This window comes from Prionailurus bengalensis, chromosome B2 (assembly GCF_016509475.1).
Source record: "Prionailurus bengalensis isolate Pbe53 chromosome B2, Fcat_Pben_1.1_paternal_pri, whole genome shotgun sequence".
Lineage (NCBI taxonomy): Eukaryota > Metazoa > Chordata > Mammalia > Carnivora > Felidae > Prionailurus > Prionailurus bengalensis.
Genome location: NC_057349.1, coordinates 87,321,438 through 87,346,789, shown reverse-complemented (window position 1 = coordinate 87,346,789; position 25,352 = coordinate 87,321,438). Strand labels below are relative to the sequence as shown.

Below are 25,352 nucleotides of genomic sequence, written 5' to 3'. Positions count from 1 at the left end.
GTTAAAATTTGCAGGATGCTAACGAAGCCCTACTACTTTATCACTGTAAGCAAGGATCTTTCCAGTTTTTCCTTTTTTTGATGCTGTAACTGTTCCTATAGCCGTTTGCACATTCCTATTCAGTTGGTGATCTTCCTGTAGTTTGGTTTCATTTTATGAGATATCACAGATTTTTTTACTCAGCTTTTTAATGTTTCTTACCCTGGTATATGCATAATTTTTTTTTTTTTTTTTTTTTTTTACATCAGGAGAGGAGCTTTTTTTTTTTTTTTTGATGTGCAGATAAATGGTATCAGTGGTGCTACGCAGATGAAACCTGTCATGTACAAATAGCATGTATCAAGCCCCAAGCATGCAGAACTAGATAAATCGGCTCATTTGCCGAAGCCTTGCAAAAAGAAATTAGTGACATAACAAAAGCCTTTGAGGCTCTCAGCCCTAATAATGGAGCTTCATAATAACCCCACAGATCATTGACTCAATGGGTAATCTTTTAGGAAAACTTTTCCCCCCTCTATCTTTTCCTCCCTTTCAAAGAACTACAGTAAATGTGGCACATAGTATCTCTAGAGAGAAATGTGTGTAAGTATCTGGAATAACTAGAAGTTAAAATTAACAAAATGATTGACTTAAATACAGATTTGTTCTAAACCAGTTTATACTCTTATTTCTTTTTGATGATTTTGGTGATTGATCTTATATGTTGACTAGTAACCGCTTTTTCTGTGTAGAATTCAGATTAAGCTTTCCTTTTTTACATTAGTGTATTTGATACACAGGGGTTACAGCTGGGTTGTTGGGGCAGTAGAGGCAAAGAGTGAGAAAATGAAAAGGAGGGAGGAAAGGATTCGAGGTAAGAAAACTAGAGGAAGCATTTAGCTGGTACTTAAGAAGATGTTTAGTGGTAGAAGAAAAGGGACATCATCTAATTAGTAGTTTTCATTCAGCCGAGGCAGACCCTTTTGAGACTTCCATGAAAGCTATAGTCTCTTTTGTCATAAACATATATACATTTAAATATACATAAAACTTTACAATAATTTCAAGGAGTTTACAGACTTCTAAGGCTTATCTATCCCAGGACTAGCATTATATTACAATGGTGACTAAGCCATTATTTCTCTTAGAGTTTTGTTATATTTTTAATGAAGAAAATTCATAAAACATCCCTAGATACTTTGTGACTCTCTTAGTGGACTGATTTTGGAAACCCGAAAGCATAGTCACTGTTTGAACTGATGATGAGAGTTTTAGGACCATAATCACAATTGGCATTGGTCAGTAGTGTCTGCTTGTGTAATTTACTGCATGTCTTGCGTGTAATAAATACTGAGGATGCAGCATGCTTAAAAGGTTTTAGAAAAATTATTTATCAAAGAACACTACTTTTCCCAATGCATTAGCTATTGTAATTCTAACATTGGTATAATCTGTTGACATAGAGTTGGACTTGATTTAAATGGAAAGGAAAAAACCCAGACTGGACATATTTATTGATACACCTAGTCCATTAAAGTAAATTATAGAGCAGATTTCACTGTGACAGGAACATTTGGGTTAATGTAGTTAAGAATCAGTCAACATTACCATTAGACCCTTTCTTTTTAGGAATTTATTACCACCAATTAGGAAAAAGCTCTCACAAATGGAATTTAGCCTCAGCTTACATGTTGTGAACATCTGACCTGAAAAATGTTTGGGTCTTTCTTTACCTTTAATAAAATTATCCTGAGTTCTTTTGAACCAAGTCACATTCTTCCATGTAGCAACTAAACACATGTAATTAAGATGCAGTATCATGATTCCAGCTATAGTTAGAGGATAGAGCTACTGTCTACTGTTGTCCTCAGAAAAGACTGCTGAGATGGTGAGAGTTAAGCTAGTTTTTTGGAGGATGGTTTTATTAATTAGCTTTAAAAGATGGTCTCCACAGGTTTGCAAACATACTACTCTATGTCTAGGGAAAACTAAAATGAAACGCGGTTCAAAAAAAAGTTGTCAATTATTAATGAAATGTGAAAGCAACAGAACTGAGTAAAATTTATTGAGAATAAATATGATAATATACATAAAATGTCTCAGTACATGTTTCTTACAGGTGCCCTGTGCTGGACAGGGAGAGAAATGAAGTAGCTTTTCTTCAGATGACCTTTATCCTTGCAACTCATTTGTCCTGAATAAGTCTAGAAATTCTGAGATTGTTGCAGATGGTTCTTAGGAGGCTTGAAAATAGCTATTTGATCTTAAGTCTGCCTTTGGCACTGTTGCAGATACCACCCCTTGGTTATACTTTTAATGAAGAGAAATCTTTGTTTCCCCCTCCCCATATGTGAATTCCTTGAGGTCAGTTCTATATCTTTTCATCTTTGAAACCCTAATTCCTATATAGTACTTCACACATAGTGGGCTCCTGTTCTTTAGAGTATAATTAACCATGCCAAAACACAGTGTCACGAAACACTACAACAACCCTTTTATTATGCTCACAGATCTGTTGGTCAGAAATTTGGAAAGCCAAGGACAGCTCTTCTCTGGTCCACCATGTCTGGGCTTCAGCTAGGATAATGCTGTCTAGGGTTAATAAAAAAAGGCTGGGGACTGTACTAGCTGAAGCTACAGGATCCAGTTCCTGATGACCTGTTCACTAACATGCCTAGCCTCTGAGCTAGTATGGCTGAAGGACAAGCCTACCTAGGACTGATGACTCAAGTGCTACCTATCAGCTCTCCAAAGAGTGTTCTCAGGGTGATTGTACTTCATGCATTGTATTTTAGGGCTCCAAGAGTGAGTTTCCCTGCAAATAAAACGAAGCTTCATGGTCTTTTATTACCAAGCCTTTGAGTCACATAGTGTCATATCATCCGCTACACTCTATTGGCCAAAGCAAGCAAGACTCCAAGCCTTGGAATCACAGATCTCCTAGATCCAAGGAGTGCCAAAGAGTTTGTGGCCATGTTTTAAAACTATCACAGTGTTCAATAAACTATGGAATACCTCCAGCGTAGTGGAACAGGGGTGGGACACAAGAAGAGGAAGAAGATTAAAGATTGTGAGGTGTGTTTAATATCACCAGATATTATTGGCTCTAGTGTTGCTAAATTTGATAGATTGATGCTTTCTGTTCCAAAATGAAGGCATTCTCCATAAATATTTTGTTTACGTCATTGCCTACCTATGTTACAAATAACTTTGATTTCCTTTTTTAGCCACCGGTTCCTAAGGTTTTTCCCTCTCCTTTTTTCTTATATGAGAAATCTATACATAACTCACCATTTTAGATAAGATCCAGTTGCATTTATGATTGGTCAGTTATACCTGTCTGTTTACAGTTAAAGAGGAAGAGAATCGTATTTGAAATCTCAAAAGACCAGTGTGACAGCTTTGGATATTCTATCAAAGATGTGTATATTTTATTGTGAGACTTCTTATAGGGATGATCTCACCTCTCAGTGCCTCTAACATCGTGGACAAAGATCCTGGATCATAACTCATGGTCTTACCCACATGATATTCTGTAAGCAGGCAAACTTGGAAACTGACCAGTTTTTTTTTTCTTTTATTTATTTATTTTTTTTTTAATTTTATTTTTGTGAGAGAGACACAGCATGAGCGGGGAAGGAGCAGAGAGAGATGGAGACACAGAATCCAAAGCAGGCTCCAGGCTCTGAGCTGTTAGCACAGAGCCCAACATGGGGCTCGAGCCCACCAACTGTGAGATCATGACTTGAGCTGAAGTCAGATGCTTAACCAACTGAGCCACCTAGGCGCCCTGTTTATAGAGAGCGCATAACCTCTCCCTCTCTTTCTTCCATTCCTTGTACCCACGTACTTGCTATTAAATTTAGAGGATGAGTTCACGGAAATGAGGGCCCTATCTAAATATAAGCAATATAAGGTTACTGTAGCATTACCCCTTCCGAAGTGAGTTGGCCACGGTCAGGTGGTGATTGCTTTCTTGTTCTTTTAGAAATCTCTAAGTTATGGCATCCATCTGCCTATAGTTTATTATAGTTACAATGTCGAAGGACTTCACCCAAGCCTTGATGTGGTCTCTACCCTCAACAGTTTCCTTGGAGGCATCTTGAGGTGCTGTAAAACTTAAATCTTAATATCCAGACTAATACTTTTTCTTTGATTCTTGTGTTAAGTTCAAGACTATTACTTATTGATTATAGGTTAAACTCTACCCCCAAACTCAGACTAAATGGCAGAAACAGACCCCACAGCAAAATAAGTATATTCAACTCAGGATTGCAGTAAAGCCCCCATTTGTTAAGAGAATTTGCACTATGCTGTACTAATAATGCTAATGGTATAAGTCAGACTTGCTCGGGTTGTTTTGTTGTGCTCACTTTTATTAGATGGGAACATGAAACAGCATTTAAGCATTGACAAAAATATATATATTTATAGTATGTTATGATGAGTTATATATAGTTGTATATGTACCAAGTCACATATACTTACCAGGCTGGATTTTTTAATGAAAATATTTCATTAAATATTTTTAAAATATTTATGTAAAAAAATATATATATACATATATGTATAAATATGTAAAAATATATATGTAAAAATACAAATAGCATTGTAACATTAGCTTTGTTCATTTACACAGGGTGTTTAAATGTATAAGTGCATAGGATTGTCCTTATAAGTTTTAGGTTATATTGGGAACCAACTATTAGGCAGATATATGTTGAGTATGTAAGTTGTTTTTGTTGCTGTTGATTCTCTCCACTTTAAAGAATTGTTCACTCCTAGGTCTTTTTAGATGGCATGGCCCTTCAACACCTTAACTCCATCACTTCTCTAGTTTGACTTTCCATCATTCTACCCCTTGACCTTTCATCTTATGGTAATACTAAATTGTTGGTGAGCCCTCTCATACACCATGCAATAATATGTTACTATGCTTTACTCATATTATTTCAATTTCCTAGAACTTTTTTGTATTATTTTTTCATTTAGTTAACACAACTTCCATGATCTTGTAATGGCATATTTACTCTAAGAAGTCATCAAACCCCTACTTGGACCAAACGTTCCTTTTTTATGCATTACTATACTCTGTACATACCCCTTTCTCAGAACTTGATTGTATATTCTTTCAGAGCAATGATCATAGTTGATAGCATCTAATATGGTACTTCATGTAATTAATAGACATTGAATTCATTAATTAGCTGAATTACAAAACAGTGATTCCTGAGTCTATACATATTCTTGGACTCTGGATCTAGATTTCCAAAAACTTTTTGGAATTTGTTACATAAGTTTTCTGTTTTCAAATCAAATTATACTCTCCTGTACTAATTAATTGCCCCTCCTAACTTTTAGTTTCCCTCCCTCAAAATTTGACAAAAACAAAGACTGCTTCCTCTCCCTCACAAAATGCCAAATAATTACTGTGGGCTTTCTTTTTCCTTCATAAGGAGCTCAAATTGGGTATAAGCCCATACCTAGATGTTTACAGAAGCTTCATAATTGGTCTCTCTGGTCTCTAGTCCATTCTTATTCTAACCCATTCTGTTTGCCATTACCAGATTAATCTTTCCCAAAGCACTGTTTTCATTATGCTGTTGCTCAGTTCAGAATCCTTCAGTGGCTCCTAACTACCTTTAAAATGAAATCTTGACTTATTTATTTATTTATTTATTTATTTATTTATTTATTTATTTATTTTTTAACAGCAGTGTCTGCCTTAATTGTTTTTGGTATCAGATACAGTGAGTGGTGCTGAGTAACCTTTTGTGGAGTGAATGAGGAAAACGTGTGAATGAACAAACATGGCCATATTTTCCATTCTTAAATTGATTGCCTTCTAGTGTTGCTCCATTATAGTTAGAGTGGTTATTTTTTCTTTCCTTCCCCTTTTTCTTTTATATTTTCCTTGTAAGATGCATATTATGTTAGTCTTTGCTTTTCATCGGTTGTTCCTTCTATCACCCATTGTGCTACAGCCGACTGGTTTCCTAATTGTTGTTCCTTGAGCCTATGGAACTGCCAACCTTGGCACCTTTGCATTTGCTGTTTCTTCTCCCTAGAATGCTCTCCGCCCATAATTCCCTCCCTTACTTATTTAGGTTTTTGTTCAAATGTCACCTCAGTAGATGCTTCCTTATCATCCTAGTTGAAATATTTGTTCCCATCATTCATTATCTCCGTACTTTGATTACTTTTTATTCATAAAGTGTACCACAACCTGAAATGTTACACATCTATGTTTGTTTCATTATCTACCTTATTAAAATATAAGCTCCAGAAAGGCAGAGCTTTGTAAACTCTATATCCCTACTGCGTAGAGCATATGCAATATGTGTGGAATTAGAGAGTAAATGAATGGATTTTGTATACCTTTGTGCTTTTACTTTATTCCTTTTCACATATTCAGTTCTTAACCTGTCCTTAGAGAATCATTTCCATGCCCATTTTGTTCTGATGCCCTCAATGATCTTTCTTCCCTGAGTTGGTATAAAGCCTACAGTTTGTTTTATACTTCTGCCTACAGAGTAGAGTACTCCTCTAGTACAGAATTATATATGGTCTTGCTACTTGTGTAGTCCATGGGCCATATCCTTATGTGATACAAGAATTAAATAGGATATATGCAATAAATGAAGTCACTTTTATCATTGACCAAAAAATCAAAGTCAGCTTATTGAGAATATATGTCAATCCTATTCTAAGTGTTTGATTTTAACTAATTTAATCCTTTAGGTACTATTATTGACCCGATTTTAGAAACGAGGAAAGTCAGGAAGGTAAGAGATTAAAGTGTGGCCCAGGGCTGGCAGCATCTACTGAACAGAGATGTAGACTCTCTGGCCCCTCCCCAGACCTAGTGAGTCAGAATTTAAGAACAAGTAATATGTTTAGATCCCAAACTTAACGATTTTTTTTAATGCTTATTTATTTATTTTGGGAGAAAGAGAGCACAAGCAGGGGAGGGGTAGAGAGAGGGGGAGTGAGAGAATCCCAAGCAGACTCCATGCTTGGAGTGGAGTCCGAAATGGGGCTCAATCTTATAACTGCAAGGTTATGACCTGCACCGATATCAAGAGGTAGATGCTTAACCAGCTGAGCTACCAGGCACCCCAGAGGAAGATCTTTAGTAAGACTGGCATTAGTAGTTTTAGAAAGCTCTACAGATGATTTTGATGGTAGTCAGAATTGAGGACTACCAAGGTAGATCCTTTTTTTTTTTTTAAATGTTCATTTATTTATTTTTATTTTTTTATTTATTTTTTAACGTTTTATTTATTTTTGAGACAGAGAGAGACAGAGCATGAACAGGGGAGGGTCAGAGAGAGGGAGACACAGAATCTGAAACAGGCTCCAGGCTCTGAGCTGTCAGCACAGAGCCCGACGCGGGGCTTGAACTCATGGACCGCGAGATCATGACCTGAGCCGAAGTCGGCCACTCAACCAACTGAGCCACCCAGGCGCCCCCATTTATTTATTTTGAGAGAGGAGTGAGAGAATCCTAATCAGGCTGACAGCACAGAGCCCAAAGTGGGGCTCGATCTCCCAAACCGTGAGGTCATGACTTGAGCTGAAATCAAGTTGGATGCTTAACTGACTGAGCCACCCAGGCACCCCCCTTTTTACTGATATACAATAAAATGAAGTAAAATACTACTGGAAAACTTAACTGACTTGAGACCCATAATCATCTATAAATGTGATGAATAAAATTATGAGAGTTAATTCCTAAAAATAACTCCTTTTTACTGGCATATTTTCATGCTGTACCATATTTGGGGGATAGTGGCAAGCAGCCTCATTTTAAGTACTTTACCAGTACTATTCTCTAAAACTGTAAGGCAGTATTGCTACAAGCATGCTTGGTTTGCCAGACTCAACATTGGATTCCTGATATATTCTCTTTCCCCAGTCTTGCAAATTAATTAATTGTGGGTCACAGGAATCTTTTTAATTTTTATTTATATATTTATATATATTATTTATATATATATATATTTTTTTAATTGTTAAGTTTATTCATTTTGAGAGAGACAGAGAGAATGAATGAAGGAGGGGCAGAGAGAAAGGGGGAGAGAGAATCCCAGGCAGGCTTTGCATTGTCAGCATAGAGCCCAATGCAGGGCTCGAACCCATGAAATGCGAGGTCACGACCTGAGCCAACACCAAGAGTCAGAAGCTTAACCAAGTGAGCCATCCAGGGACCCTTCACAGGAAACTTTTTAAATTATCACATGTTCATTGACCTTTGGGATCCTTATAGAATGACCTCCACTCCCAGAAGTATTAAACCTTTAATGTGTGTGCAACTGGTATACCACCTGGGATTGGGTGTTATACTAGTTTGTAACTACCTTTATTAAGAGCTTAGCGTATGAATGAATGAATGAATGACTATAGCAACTTAACATTAAAACATGTATTATTTATTTGGAGAGCAAAATGGCATTTAAGGTAGGTGTAACATAGTTGCATGGTAGACTGACTGCTTGGGTTCAAGTTCTGGCTCTGCTGCTTACTAACAGTATAGCCCAGAATCAAATTATTTATCTTCTCTGTACTTAGATTTCTTTTCTATAAAATGGAGATAATAATAGTACCTATAGGATTAAATTAGTAAAGGCCAAAAACAGAATAAGACTGTGTATATATTCTCAATAAAAATCTTCAATTCCCTGGCCTACAGTAACTGTTCCATTATTGGAAAGTATCTTATTGACACTTCTTGGTCAAAGATTTATACTGTGGTATGTCTGCCTCTAAAGCCCATGTCTTCCTAGATAATGCTCTACTGCATCATGAGCATGGTTATTACGGATTTAGAAGCAGTAGAAATGCGACTAAAATGCACATTATCTTGCCTTATAGTCTACAGATTGTTTTTACCTAAGTGGTGTGATTTGACAGCTCGATAGTGTATATAATAGAGCATTATTTCCATTTAACAGATGAAAAACTAAGTCTCAGAAGTTTTCTGGGGTCACAAGCTGGTCTTGTCTTTCCTGGACAAGTGTTCATTTGGACAAGTTTCCTTACATCTTGAGAAGCCCTTTTATTCCCTTATTCCTTAGTGCATTATATGTGTCTGGAAGCATCTTCGCCAGTGCTGTGCTTTCTATTTGTCATAGTCCCTCAGTAGTCAAAACAGCCTTGATGTCACATATGCACTCAGTCGTCACCACCATCCACCCCCTCCTCCACATACACACAAACACATTGAGCTATTATAGGGAGGCATTGCAAGGCATAACCAGACTGCTATTTGCCAGCCTGGTTTCTGATTTACTGCCTCTCCCTGATAACTGGGGCATGCACAGAACTGGGGCTCAAGACTCAAGCTACCATTCTCTCATAGTGGGGCTTTGCAGAAGTCTCTTTATAGCTGGAGGCTGGATTGGATTGGATGATTTTTAGGATAACTTCAAACTGTAAGACTTAGGTTTTTTTTTTTTTTTCTGGTAATGTCATTACTTTGATTATGTTATATTCTGAGTAGTAAAGTAATTATAGCCCTAGGTTTTAGCTGTGAACAAGAATGACAAGAGGATCCAAAGTACCTTCAGTTTTTTAGTGAGTTTATCTGAGAATAAAAATGGTCATAGAGTAATCTGATTCCCATCCAGTTTTCTATTAGCTAAATCAGATACTTGGAATAATTATCTGTCTTGGTTTAGAACAACTTTTTACCTTAGAACTTACCATTTTATTTTTCACTAATACTGATTGAAAAAAGTTGCCAGGTTTGGAGTAGGACTAAAGGAGGAATTCAATTATTAATTGTTGTTAATCCCTTGCTTTCATCTCTTATCAGTTGTATTATATTATGCTTTATGTGTGGACACAGGTCCCTCACTAGACAAATTTTCTTTCAATTTTGAGGCATAATGTATTAGAAATACTACATATACAATAATGACTACTAGGACAGTGATGTACAGAATGTCATACTTCTGTAATTATCAGTTATAGGAGAAACAAAAGAAAAGGAGGATTAGAAGTAAAACCTAGATACAGTAGTCCGGGAAGTGTTCCCAGAAGCCTGCCTAAGCTGTGAGGAAAGAATGTACTACAGAGACCAGGCTGGCAGGGAGCAGCAGGCAGGTGCCAGTTTCAGTGCCACTCATGTGATAGATACCTCAGTGTATTTGCGTGACTGTGTAGGGGTGAGTATGTGGGGCTGTGATGACTAAGTGAATATGTGAAATCACAGAAGGAAGTAGTGGAAAGATAAAAACAGGAAAACAGGGGCGCCTGGATGGCTCAGTCGGTTGAGCATCCAACTTTGGTTGAGGTCATGATCTCAGGGTTCATGAGTTCAAGCCCCACATTGGGCTCTCTGCTGTCAGCATAGAGCCTGCTTGGGATCCTCTCTGCCCCCCTCTCTCTGCCCCTCACCCCCCAAAAAAGCAAATGTTTAAAAAATAAAAAAACAAAAAAAACCCCAGGAAAACAGATCTTGCAAAATTGGGCAAGAGAGCAGTCAGATCCAGGAACCAGGAACATGCTTAGACATAATAAGGTAAGCCATAGGGGGAAGGATACTGGAGCTAAAATAAAAGCATAAGAAGATCTGGATAACTAAGTATGGAAAAGTTTGGGAAAGAAAGGAAGAAAGGAAGGGAGGGAGGGAAGAAGGAAGGAAGGAAGGAAGGAAGGAAGGAAGGAAGGAAGGAAGGAAGGGAAGGAAGGAAGGAAGGAAGGAAGGAAGGAAGGAAGGAAGGAAGGAAGGAAGGAAAAGTTTTGGTGTTTGCCTACTGTAATGGTAGGTTTCTAAACATTTTTGAGGAAGTATTTCATGTGGTCTTCACAGTTAACCTGACAGTGGATATAGCAAATGATTGTTCCTCTTCTTGATTCTTAAAAAATAAACATTGGGAGCTTACTCACTTTTTCTGAGGTCACACAGCTCTGGGTAGCTTTGCTAATAGCCAGCTGTGTTACCCAACATGTACTTCTTTTGCCCTACTTTCCCCATTTGTAAGATGATAATAACTGCACCAAACTCATACAGTAAGAAATAAATGCTTATAAAACACTCAACATGGTACGTGGCACATGGTGGTAAATAGTGATAAGTGCTGGGTGTTGCTGTTGTTTCTCTGAGAGCCACAATTTGAGTAACTTGACATTCAGCAAATTTTATTTTTTACTATACTATATTGCATCTTTCAGAATGTAAGTCGGATAGTTAGGCATGTATATTTCCACATGTGTGTGTTTCCAAAATGGTTTTAACCCATGTTAAATTTGTCTTTACTCAAAACATTTGCCAAGTGTTAGGAGATTCTCTCTCTCCTGTGATATTTCTTTTTTGATTTTGACCCAATAGTACATTTCATTTTCTGTGCAGTAAATTTACTTTCATATTTTTCTCCAGTTTGTTGAAGAAGGTAGAAAATGTTTCATAAAATAGCCATGACACCGAGAACTGTTAGACACTTTATGTATTTCATATATGCTTTGTGTTGTATTTGTTACCTGTAGTGACAGCTTCTTTCAGTATTTGCATTTTCGTAAACATACCTTCAGCAGATACACAGTCACATGTGATACAATAAATTTTCTGTAGTCTCTGCAGTTAGTTTTCTCATCCAGAAAATGTAATTTAAAAAAAATTACCTGTGACTGCCAGGAGTATTTCTGTTTTGGCTACAGTGCAGAAATTTGATTCTCCCTTCAGACTCCCATTGTAGGATATCCTTGACATTTCCTGCATCTGTCATTCTCTGATTGGCTCATGTTTACACAAACTATTACAAGGTTTTAAACAACTTTATTTGGTGTTAAATTAGCAGATTTTCATTCTTATTCAAACTGATATTCCTTGAATATTCAAACCATCAAGCAGAAAGTATTTTGCATAGTCCCAGGATATCTAACTTCTTTCGAACCAAAATGCAAAGAGGATGCACATTTCCAAAACAAATCTGTGTTTGGGTCAATGTCTTATGCTTAATTGGAACTTGTTTTTGCTGTGTTAACTCTTACATTGGAAGATGTAATCTCTAGCTTTTTTACCTAGTGGTTTGTTTCTTTTTTCAGACCTCTGAATCAGATCTCGATAGTAACTCCTACTTAGAATCCCTGGTACCTCACTGTTTTGCTCTGAAGAGGTCAAAAGTGGCTCAGATTTGTTGGCCTTTTTCAGTATTGCCTCAAATGCATTTTTCTGGGTATCTCTTGTACTTTTTTCTAACACAGAATTCTGGTGTAAGAGGCAAAGCTACATGAGGGTTTTCTAGCTCCTTTTCTTAGGTTTTCTGAACTTTCTTCAACCCAAGTAGGAAGAGAAGAAGATTGATCAGTGTTTAAATTGTGTGATTCTTAGTGCATAAGTGTGTGTGTAGGAGGAAGGTATGGGCTTCAGAGTGAGTTTTAAGTTCAGAATATGGGCCCAGCCTTTCTTAGCCATGTGACCTTTGGGTGTATTTAACTTTCTCACTGCCAGCTTCATCATCTATGAAGAGGATTACTGATACCTATCTCATAGAATTGTTCTGATTTTTAATTTAAGAATTTCTAGCACAAAGAGGATGACCAGAAATGATATCCCTCCCTAGGGAATAGGTTTTAGTGAAGAAATGGCTTATCTATTTAGAAATAGGGAGCACAGTTTATCCTACTCTAGTACAGTAAATTATTCTTTGAAACCAGTATACTTTGAAATGGCTATAACTGTGTTGTGCCAATGGTGGTGTTATTTTACTTGGACTCTAGTGTGTTGACATGTGGTCATGAAATTTGCTACATGTTGATGTAGGCAGTTAAGTTAGGTGCCAAATGGATTTTAGTAGTTGATATTCAACTTACTCAAAGCTAAAGGATTTGAAATGGTTCTCTAGCCACTAGTTCAAGTTGAAAGCATCTCAGGCATGTTTTTACCAGAGAGGATATAGCAGATATTTGGTTAGCTTTATGAGAATTGCTTGCTATGATCTTCTTTCCCCAGGCATTTTGTACTTTTTTATCGATACTTCAGGTAGTATTAAGTAGTGTCTCATGATTATCCAAGAATTCAGTGGCAAGGGGCGCAGCATCCTAATGTTATATAACTGATAATATTTTACTTACTTAGGTGTAGTTTATGCGAAAAGTCCTAAAATGTGGTCTTGGGTCCAGTTTGATCTTTCAGTGGAAATGTTTTAGGTATGTGTACTAAGTTCTGTATTTTGTGTATTTATTTTAAGTGTCTACTTCCCCTATATAAACTAATTTAGGGGCGCCTGGGTGGCTCCGTTGGTTAAGCATCTGACTCTTGATTTCAGCTTAGGTCAGGATCTCACAGTTCCTGAGCCCCACTTCGGGCTCTAGGCTGTTAGTGCAGAGCCTGTTTGGGATTCTCTCTCCCTCTCTCTCTGCCCCTTCCCTACTTGCTCTCTCTCTCTCTTTCTCAAAATAAATAAATAAAACATTTTAAAAAAACATCAGGCAGGGCGCCTGGGTGGCTTAGTTGGTTGAGCAGCCAGCTTCAGCTCCGATCATGATCTCATAGCTTATGGGTTTCAAGCCCTACATCAGGCTCTGTGCTGACAGCTCAGAGCGTGGAGCCTGCTTTGGATTCTGTGTTTCCCTCTCTCTGTTTCCCTCCCCTGCTCACGCTCTGTCTCTCTCTCTCTCTCTCTCTCTCTCTGTCAAAAATATTTTTTTTTAAAAAACACTTAAAAAAATTTTTTTTATTACATTTCTTTATTTTTGAGAGGCAGAGAGAGACAGAGCATGAGTGGGGGAGGAGCAGAGAGAGAAGGAGACACAGAATCCGAAGCAGGCTCCAGGCTCTGGGCTAATAGCCCAGGGCTATTAGCAGGGCTTGAACCCATGAACTGTGAGATTGTGACCTGAGCCGAAGTTGGACATGCAACCGACTGAGCCACCCAGGCGCCCCTTAAAAAAAAACAACTTAAAAAAACATCAGGAATGTGAGAAATAATGTAATATTTTTTTTAAGTACTAGTTATTTTTCTTAATGGAACACTATCAGAGGAAGTCTTCTGCCTTAGCTCTATTGGTTATGTTTTAACTGGTTTGTCTTTCATTGAAGACAGCGTATCTATCTCAGGATGATATCCATGCATTTGTATCAACTCTCAATTGATGTGGCAGTAATAGAAACAGGAATAATATTATGGTTGTACATTTAGTGTTAGGTAATCAAATTATTAATAGTTGGGAATATTGCAAAAATGCCTTATATTCCAGATCACTACAAAAATCTCTTAGTGTTTCCTTCCTCTCTTATATTTCTGTTAAGGTCTAGAAATGTCTAAATTTTCTTTTTTTGTTGTTTTTATTTTTAATTAGTTAAAATACAGTGTTAAATTAGTTTCAGGTGTACAATATAGTAATTCAGCACTTCCAAACATCACCCTGTGCTCATAACAAGTGCACTCCTTAATCCCCATCACCTGTTCAACCCACCTCCCTCCCTCAGTTCTCTATAATTTACAGTCTTTTTTTATTTATTTCTCTCTCATTTTTCCCCTTGTTTTGTTTCTTAAATTCCACGTGTAAGTGAAAGCGTATGGTGTTTGTCTTACTCTGACTTATTTTGCTTAGCGTTATACTCTAGCTCCATCCATGTCATTGCAAATGGCAAGATTTTCATTCTTTTGTATGGCTGAATAAAATATTCCATTGTGCATGTATATACACACACTGTATCTTCTTTATCCATTCATCTTCCATATCTTGACTATTGTAAATAATGCTGTTATAGACATAGGGGTGCATGTATCCCTTTGAATTAGTGTTCTTGTATTCTTTGGGTAAATAACCAATTGTGCAACTGCAGAATCCTAAGGTAGTTCTATTTTTAACTCTTTGAGGAAACTCCATACAGTTTTCCAGAGTTTGCACTCCCACCAACAATGCAAGAGGGTTCCTTTCTCACCACATCCTCACCAACACCTGTCGTTTCTTGTGTTGTTAATTTTACCTTTTCTGACAGGAGTGAGGTGATATCTCACTGTAGTTTTGGTTTGCAAGAAATGTCTAAATTTTCAGTTAAACATATAGATAAATAAATGACTAGGCAGCATTGTATTCATGTTTTACTAAGTTATGGAGAGCAAGAACTTTTTTATTTATTATTGTCCGCTTTGTGAAAATGATTATGGATTTTTTTGGGACCAAAGTACCAAGATTATACCTGGCACAGTTTTGTGTAGGAAAATATTTTAATTACAAATGCCACACACAGGCAAGCTAGATGTACTTTCTTTCCTCTTGGTACATCCATGTCCTAAAGCTCTTGGAAGAAAATGGTTTAAAAAATTGCTTTCATGTCTACACTGTAAGTAAAATCACTTGTCATAGCGAGTTGCAAAATGCAGACATTCATTCTGAAGCTGCCTGTTTCTCATTTGGATCTGACATATTAAAAAGCATATAATTAATGGTTGACATTAGTAATTAACATTAACTTTATGGTGCTTAATATGCCATCATTCATCCATCAAATAACCAGAAATGCATAATGTCTTGGCATAAAGGTTTTAATTATATAAAACGGTCCTTCAGTTTTCATATGATATAAACGTTAAAAGCCAAAAATGTATTCAGAGAAGATTTTTGTAAAGATTTGTTGGGCGTTAGCTATATTTTTATTTCTTTTTAGGAGTATGCATCAACAATTGCGTCAGGAACTTCAAAAGGAGAATGTGGACCTAACTGCGCAGTCTTCATTATCGGCTAAAGAGCGCCACCTTGCTGCAGTTGCCAGTGCACTATGGAGACATTTCTTTTCATTTTTGAAGAGTCAGAGAATGTCACAGATAGTGCCTCTCTCAGAACTTGCGGACGCAGCTGCAGGTCAGCGTTGTTAATTTGCTAATTAGCTTCTCATTTTGCAGACTCTGTCAGTTTTTTCTTCTATTTGCTTGGTAACAAACTCTTTTATTACAGTCTAATAAATACTTTGACAACCAGAAAGATAAAAAAGAGTTTTATATTTTTAAATTAAGATCCTTTGGCTTGTTTTCTTCTTAGTAAAGGTAAAAATTAAGTGATTGTTCACTAAAAATAAAATATAATTTTCGATCTTAAAAATATCAAATGTGCATAAATTTTTCTTATGCGTGCAATATCTGGAAAGAAAAGTAACATTTGATTTCTTCTAGTTCAAGGATGTTATTTTCAAATTGTGTATGGAGATATCTAGATGTAACATGAAGTTACTTCTGTGAAGAGTAAAAGAATGTACTATGAATTCTACTTCACCAAGCAGAGATAAGAATAACTTCAAATGTATAGACTGTTATTGTTGTGACTTCTAGATTCTATTTTAGGTTGTAATTTTTAATTAATTTGACTCTTGGCCTAAGGTCATGTGCTTAGGCTTTAAGGGAATCTGAATCACATGACGTTGTAGACAAGAATTTGAGTATCTGAGCATATTTGCCATTTTCTAAGAAGAGATCATTATCTTTCTCAAAGGAATATTTCACGCAAAATATGTTAAGAAGTACTAGAATAGATGGAGATCAGTATAGCAACTACATGCCTTTAATTGCAATTTGTGTAAAGGTATATAATGCATTTCGATGTGATGTTTTTTAAGACCTAACACCTAGGGGCGCCTGGGTGGCGCAGTCGGTTAAGCGTCCGGCTTCAGCCAGGTCACGATCTCGCGGTCGGCGAGTTCGAGCCCCGCGTCGGGCTCTGGGCTGATGGCTCAGAGCCTGGAGCCTGTTTCCGATTCTGTGTCTCCCTCTCTCTCTGCCCCTCCCCCATTCATGCTCTGTCTCTCTCTGTCCCAAAAATAAATAAACGTTGAAAAAAAAAAAAAATTTAAAAAAAAAAAAAAAAAAAAAAGACCTAACACCTAAACCATGGTTTATTTTACCCTGGTGTGAATGACAGAAAGCTGAGCTAAAAGCACTACATAAAAGACTGAATGATATAAATTGTGAAAGACCTTGAATTCTACTAGCATTTCCATAATTAAAACATTACAATGACAGATTGAAGAACTGTGACAGGACACAGTTTTCCAGCTACCAGAATGTCTATGAAAATAAATATTGATATGTAATCAGTTTAACCAAAGCAGTCATTAGAAGCCAATATGACTTCTCTTTCTTGCATTCATCATCCCAACTCACAGTCAGTGAACAGAAATGATACCACACAAGTTTAATGAGCGCTGTCCTAGTTGCTAAAAATAGGTAAAAGTGTATACACACACACAGACACGCACACCCACACACACACACACACACACACACATACTTATAGGGGTTTGTTTTGAAGTAAAGACTTGATAGGTTAGGAGAAAAAAGTTTCCTGCATTAAAAACAACAGTCATCGAACACCCACATTTATTTTATGGTAATGCCATTGTGGAATTACCAATGGGAAAAGGACTGCAATTCCTTTTCTCAACGTGTAAGTTACCTGTTCTCATTGAACTTCTAGTCTAGTGCAGGGGAGAGAACAATTAGTAAGTAAGCAAGATATGTAATAAAAGGTGATAATTGTTTTTGGAGAAAAATAAAAATGTATCAGAGAGGATAGGGAATGCCAGAGGCAGATTGTAATTTTAAATAGAATTGTCAGGGAGGCTTGAGTAAGTACCATTTAAGCAAAGACCTGAAGGAAGTCAGAGACCAATGCTCTGCACAAGAACAGAAGCAAGAGCATGTCTGGTGTGCTTGAGGAACCACAGAGAAGCCATAAAAGCTTGTGTGGCATAAGAAAGGAAGGGAGAGTCCAGATATATAACCAAAAGGTAGTGAAGAGCTAGCTTGTGTTCTGCCTTGTATGCAGTTGGAAAGACTCTTTGCTTTTACTCTGAGATTAGAAGCTTTTGGAAAAGTGTTGAGCAAAGCAGTGAGGAACACCCTTCTGGCTACTAGACTGAGAGCCAACTATAGGGAGGCCAGTTAGCGAACCGTTGACAATTCAGAAATGAGCAGCTTGAGCTAACATGGTAGCAGTACAGGTGGTGAGAAGCGGTTGGATTTCCAGTCAGAAGGTACACAGAGTATTTTGAAGGTAGACCTGACAGAATTTCTAGGTGGGTATAATATGGTAAGCAGAATAAAGAGAGAATTCCTCATTTATGGAGGTGAGGAAAATTGTGACAGAAGCAGATTTTATGAGGGAAGACTACTGGGATTTTGATATTGGACTTTTTTTTTAGATACCCATGAAACTCTAAGAAAAGCAGGCACTTGGATAATAAGTGTTGGGTTCAGAGAAGAGGTTAAATTTGGGAACTGTGTATAGTCATTAAAGCTGTGAACTGGTTGAGATCATCGATAGAGTAAGTTTGGTGAAGAGAGAAGCATGAGGACTGGGCTCCAGGATACTCCCATGTTCAGATTTGTGGGATAAAAAGGAACCAAGAGAGGAGACTGCAAAGGAATGCCAGTGAAGCAACAGGAAAACCAAGTGTGTTGCCCTGGAAATCAAATGACAGGATTTCAAGGAAGAGGAAGTCATCAACTGCTCAAATGCTATTAATGGATCAAAAAAGATGAAGCCTGAGATTGGGCACTGGATTTAGCAAGAGGGAAGGTCAGTGGTCACCCTGAAAAGGAGTTTTGGTATAGTGCTAGAAACAAAGTCCTGATTAAAGGTGATTTAAGAGAAAATGTGAGAAGATGAATTACAGACTGCAAATGTGGATATATCTTTTTGAGTATCACTGTTTAAGAGAAGTAGAAAAATGGAGATGTTAGCTAGAGGGAGGTGTGGGTCAAAGAGATTTTTTTTTTTAATAACATGGGCGAAATTTCAGTATATTTATAATCCTGACATGAATGTTTGGAGTAAAGGAAAACTTAATGATGCATGGTAGTCACTTGTGGTTTAATGTCTAAGAGAAATGGGATCCTATAAAAGACTTGGCCTCAGATGATCTGTAGGAGCAGAAGAGAAGGCAGAGTAAATGGGCCCAGAGGCACCTGGGTGGCTCAGATGATTAAGTGACCGACTCTTGATTTTGGCTCAGGTCATGACCTCACAGTTGGTGAGTTCGAGCCCTATGTCACGTTCCACACGCTGACAGTGTGGAGCCTGCTTGGGATTCTGTGCAGTGATCATAAAGGTCTCCAAGAATGGGTCTAGAATAATCTATTTCATCATTATCATTGTGGAATCTATAATGGCTTCTTCAGATTCAAATTCTACACCTGATGTTTCTGCTAATGGGCCCAGTGTATGTGCATTCTATAAATAAATAAACAAACAAACAAACTTAAAAAAGGGGGGGTCCAAGAACAGGCAGCTAGGTAGATGTGCCAGGAGCTTGTGGTAGTTCTCGGCTGATGTTTCTCATTTCTTTGTGAAGTAGTAAGTAAGGCCGTTAGCTGAAAGTGGGGATGGGGAGGAAGTGCTGGCTAACGACAGAGGGAAGAAGGTATGCAGTAGCCCTCCAGGAGAGTAAAAGTCTGAATGGACTGGAGTAATGTATCAGGAATGCTGGCCAGCTCTAAGGTCTAACTTAAAGTGTATAGTCCTAAATTTAAAGTGAGATCAGTCAGTAGGATTCCTTGCCAGCCATTTATACTGGAGCAGGTACATAGCAAGAGAAGACCAAGAGTTGGAATTAAACATTTGCTTTTTCCAGAGAAATACAATGAATCAAGTAAGAAGCAAGGGAGTGGACAGTACACAAAACTAGCGTAACAGTGGACCGTGCAATAAAGCTGCCTAAAAAAGGAAAGAAGGCATGAAGGCAGTGAGGGACAGGGAAAAAGTTGTCGGATCAATGAATTGTAGGTCTTGGTGGAATCAGATAGTTGTTGGGAGTTGGAGACCTAGAGACAAGAGAGCTGGAAAACCCCTCCAATTGGGTGGAGGTGCCAGAAAGCGGGAGAGAATGTACTTATTGCTAATGCCAAAGTCTCACAGTATCAGCATGGGAGTAAATGGCTGAAATAGAGTGGAAGATAGATTCGCTGAGGAGGGAAGTTCAAGAAACTGATAGGCCAGGATATTGGAAGAAAAGCCATCCAGGATTATGACAGGAGCACTGCTAGAGAGGATGTGGTTAGTGAGCTATAGTCTTAAAGGAATGAGGGGAGATGAACAAGGAAACACTAGGCGAATGCAACTAGGAGAATTAGTGACTGGTGTCTGATGACATGAGAGTCAAAGCTGGAGGTTTTCAAGAGGAGGAAGGGGAGAATGGTCTAGAAGCAGCCTCGGGACCAAGGCGCAAACTCCGCTATCTGTAGGTCAAGTGTAGGAGAGAAGTGGGAGAATACACAGCCACCACTTGAGGGAGGTACGGAGGAGCCAGTGCTTCATAAGCAGTCTATTGACAAACATAAATTAATATAATACAAATTAAGGTGGGGAATTCCCAGGAAATCACAAAATAAAGTATATTTGTTTAATGTGGCTAACTAGGGAATTCTAGTTCCTAGGCTTAGTAGGTTCTGAAGAAAGTGGAGTGTCACTGATTACTAGGAAATTACCATTTAATGGAAGACTAGCCATTGTCTGAGACCAAAGTCTTCTCTGTGGTAGGTGGCAAGTACATTAGCTTGATTGGAGAGAAATAGATGCTAGAAATATTTTTTTTAATGGGTTTTTTGAGGGGCGCCTGGATGGCTCAGTCGGTTAAGCGTCAGACTTCAGCTCGGGTCATGATCTCACAGTCTGTGAGTTCAAGCCCTGCATTGGGCTCTGTGCTGACAGCTCAGAGCCTGAAGTCTGCTTTGGATTCTTTGTGTCCTTCTCTGCCCCTCCCCCACTCATGTTCGCTCACACGCACGTGCACACACTCACTCTCAAAAATTAAACATTTAAAAACTTTTTAAAAATAAAAATAAATGGGATTTTTCAATGAGGGGGTACAAACATCAGATGTAGAATTTGTAATTTGAGGAAGCCATTATAGATTCCATGATGATAATGCTAAAATAGATTATTCTAGACCCATTCTTGGAGATTATATAATCACTACGGAAATTTCTTTGGCAACATGAATATAGTTCAGTTTTTGCTTTTTGTTCTGCATTTCTACATGTGACATTTTATTATTGAGTGAATTCTTTTTATCACTGTTGATATAATTTGGGGAGGGGAAATAGTTTTTAAAAACTCCTTACTATAAGGGTGCCCAGGTGCCTCAGTTGGTTGAGCATTGGACTCTTGATTTTGGCTCAGTTCATGATCCCAGGGTCATGGGATCGAGCCCCATATCCATGCTCAGCACGGAGCTTGCTTAAGATCCTCTCCTTCTGTCTCTCTCTCTCTCTCCCTCTCTCTCTACACTCCCCACCCCACACTCAAGAGTACACATGTGCTCTCTCTCTGTCAAAAAAAAATTTTAATTTTTTTTAATTTAAAGAAAAAATTCCTCACCATAAATTTTTCTCATTTTAAATCTAGATTTTACTTTGCTAGCATTGGACATGCCCAGCACAGCTCCATCAGATCTTCAGCCTCAGCCAGTTATATCAATAATACAGCTTTTTGGTTGGGATGATATCATCTGGCCCCAGGTTGTAGCAAGATATTTAAGTCATTGCCTACAAAATAGGTAAGTGACTTGATTTCAGGTATGCACATGTATAGAAACTCATGATAGATCAGTATACTAGGAAAGTAAGAATTTTCACAAATAAAAACTGATCTTCGTACATATACTGACACTTTGGTGGTTTTTGCTTTTGGATGTATCAGCATTTGACAGTGGCAGTAGCCTGCCTTAAAAATAAATAAATAAATAAAAATAAACATAAAACTTGCTGCTTAAAAGCTTTTTTTTAAAACTGTTTTTGTAGGACTACCTTTATTTCATCTTGAAATTACCTTTCTATATTCACCTTTGTGAAAGAAATTATGTAATTAATATTGCTGGTTCTGTAAAATACAAGTATATTGTATTTTTAGGTGTAATGATAGCTTTCCCTTTCACAGTTGGATTTTTAGACTCAACTCTTGTACAATTAGGAACACAACACTTCATCACCCTGAACCCTGGTTTCCTTATCTGTATCTCCTGTTGCATTATATAACAGATCTGAGGAACTCCAGTAGGAAAAACGTATAGTAAATGAAGTTACAATAGAAATAGTGTAATTGGGAAGATTTGAAAAAGAATAGTAAGATGAGGGAAAATAAATGCACAAACCTGGGAGACCACTGTAGTTCCTGTCCAGATGAAGAGGGATGCGGTCAGTGAGGTATTCGCATAAGGGAGTCCACTAAGCAGTCAGTAAGCCATCTTCTCATTGGCTTTAAGTCATGAAGTAAGGGAGCTCAACTTCGATTGGATTACTTTTAGTCTCTTCTAGCTTGCTAATTCTATAATAACAAACAGTATTTATTAAATACTTCTGCTGAAACTGTCTGGAATAAGTTTAGTTTAAAAAATAGTATTTGATGTATTAGTAACAGTTGAAGAAACTGAAATGCAAAGGTGTTAAAGAACTTTGGAAAGGTTGTATAGGTCATAAATGACAAACCTTAGTTCTTCGGCACTGTGTACTCTTTGGGACGTCTTCTGTTCAGGTTTTTCAAAGCAATATTTTTAGAGTTATGACTTACATGTATTTTTCAAATTTCTGACTTTACCTAGCACTTCATAGTTAGGCTAAGACCACCCTCATCCTTTCTACCCCCCAGTTATAAAATGGTTAAATATCAGATTTAGCCAGGTTTTTGGCTTCACAGAAAGATTTTTGGTTTTATTTTTTTTCTGTCAGATGTTACTTTGTAATTCTTCAATAATGACCGCCTATGGAATGGTATAGCAGGAAAGAAAGGGATGGGTATGGAATTGGTTAGAAGATTCACACAGAAATCTTTGTCATTAACTCTTTTCTTCCATAAATGGTCATGACCACTTCTTTTTATTTACTCTAAGGGCCACTGTTTTTTTTCTACTTGCCACTTCCTTTATTATGTCACCTAGCTACTTATAAGCCCCTTTCTAGATTTTCCCATTTTAACCTTATTCTCCTTACCTCTTGCCCTTGGCAGAAACCTACACATTTGCCATCGGTGGAAAAAGGAAATTAAAAATTAGAACCGTCAGGGGCGCCTGCGTGGCTCAGTCGGTTGAGCGTCTGACTTCAGCTCTCTGCCCTGCCCCCACTCATGCTTGCACTCACATGCTCTCTTTCTCTCAAAAATAAATAAATATTAAAAATTAGAACTGCTATAGATGAGAGCAAAAATTTTTATATAAAATATCCTTTTTTGTGTATCTCTAGTGTTTATTTTCAGCAATGTATATCTGAATTAATGTGTGTATCTATAAAACAAGCCAAGAAGTGGGGTGTGTTAGAATTTGTCCTTTATTTCTTAATCTCTATACTCAGGGAATATATTGTAAGGTTTTGGTTTTGGTTTTCGTTTTAATATCCATCAACTTGTTTTTACAGCATGTTATGTGAAGCACTTTCTCATTCAGGCTGTGTATCTTTCCAAGCCTTAACTGTAAGATCATGGATTCGTTGCATTTTGCAAATGTATATAAAAAACTTCTATGTGCCTGATGATTTGTTCATTGATATAAATCCTGGACAGGCAGTTGGTAAGTATTTCAGGCATTTTACTTTCTAGATAGCTAAATAATGTTTAAAATGTCCTGTTTTACACAAATTAATAGAAAAAGATGAAAAATATATAAAATGTTTGTGTATATATATATATACGTGTTTTGTGTGTGTGTGTGTGTGTGCGTGTGTGTGTGCGTGTGTACATTTTCTTTTGCAGCCTGTTTCTTTTTCCTGATATTTCCCTGTTATATATGACAAATTTCTCTCCTATAAAGATAAAAGAACTTGTTTCCTTGGAAGCCAGGAACAAAAACTTGCTCTCAGGTGACAAGCTATCTTTTTACCTTGAAGAAACAAATCACAAAAAAAAGGTGGAACTGTAAAGCAAATAACCAGATATCACACTGTTAACACCCTAAAAAGAAAAGTATCTAATTGTGAATACTTCTCTCCTATTTTAGATTAGATATTTTACCTCTCCTCTGCTTTACTATTATTATTCACAGACTGATACTTATACTTTATTATTGTTTTTTTAAATATCCATTCAGTTCTGGTTGCCCACAGGACATTCCTTTTCTGAAAGCTATTCTTTATGGCCATTTGTAAGTCACACAAAGTTTGGACTGAAAAAAATGCCCCAAATTCATTGTGATATCTTATTACATCAGTCGGCTTGACATGAAAAAATTTCGGGGCTTGTGTATTCACAAGTATATGTTTTTTTGGTTTTAAATAAAACTTTTCCTTAGAGACTTAATTGAAAGTTTTTAATTATGTGGAAATTTGAATTTTATTTTAAAAAGAATGTTATACATGAATGCTGCATTCCTTACTCTCATCTATGTAACATAAATTTATATAATAAACCTATGAATATTATTATATTATTTTTATCTTAACAGAAAAAGAGTACTTGGGACAGTTGGCTGAACTGACAAGGTTGCTATTTAAACTCTCAGAAGTAAAGAATATTTTTTCAAAGGCTCAAGTTGAATATTTATCCAGTCCAGAAGACCCTACAAAAGCACTTATTCTATTTTTTGAGGTATTTTTCATTTATTAGTGTAATTGTCCAGGTGAATTATAATTATTTTTCACAAAAACTTGAAGTGTTTATGAAATTTGTCTATAAAATGAATTATTCTAAATGAATCATATTATTGGTTGCCTGCTATTATAAAATTAAGGAGGAATAAAAATGTGAATCCGTGATTTAGTACAATTACAGAATATATTTGTTGAGGACAGTTATATTAAGGACAGCAAAAGAAGTACATTTAATGAAAAGTAGTGACTAAGAAATGCTACATAAAAGCCTCACACTAAGGCTTGTGTCAATTGTAGGAATATCTTATTGCTGAAGTTCCTAGGTAGCAATATTCTCCAGATTCTTGGGAACTAGATTTCCTTATACAGGGTCCATAATAGTTCTAACTTAATGTTTACCACCCTGTAGCAAATAGTAAATTTTACAGTAAAATTTTATTGTAGTTAGCATAAACACTAAGTGCTTCATATCATTATGGTTGGGGCCTTAAAATCCAATCATTTGTTTTAGCTTTGTCTCCATAATAAATAGTCCCTTTCAGCATTTGACTTTTATTTATTAATTTTGCAGGAATTTATATTATGTGATAGTCTTTGCTTTGCATCCTTGCTGAAGCTGTTCATGTGTTTGAATTAGTGGTTTTGTAAGCTATTCACAATAAAAGTTGGTTTATTTTCCCACAGAGCGGTTGGCATTAACTGCAATGAAAATAAATACAGCTATAAGCTATTGCCACAAATGTGAATTCTTCCACTGGTTTCTATTAAGTTAAAGTACAGTTGTATGACGATTAGTGATACCATATAAATCCTAAAAATATTTAGTAATAGTTCATGCAGATATGAAATGGCCATTTC

At 36.9% G+C, this 25,352-nt stretch overlaps 1 protein-coding gene across 1 annotated transcript in view; it reads left to right on the top strand.

Moving 5' to 3' along the window:
* MMS22L (MMS22 like, DNA repair protein) overlaps positions 1-25,352 on the top strand; it is a 133,868-nt gene that overhangs the window by 76,402 nt on the left and 32,114 nt on the right. The window contains exons 15-18 of the mRNA XM_043591973.1: positions 15,599-15,792; positions 21,328-21,478; positions 23,328-23,479; positions 24,350-24,492. Coding sequence (XP_043447908.1) covers positions 15,599-15,792; positions 21,328-21,478; positions 23,328-23,479; positions 24,350-24,492 — 640 coding nt within the window. The remainder of the gene's footprint in view (positions 1-15,598; positions 15,793-21,327; positions 21,479-23,327; positions 23,480-24,349; positions 24,493-25,352) is intronic.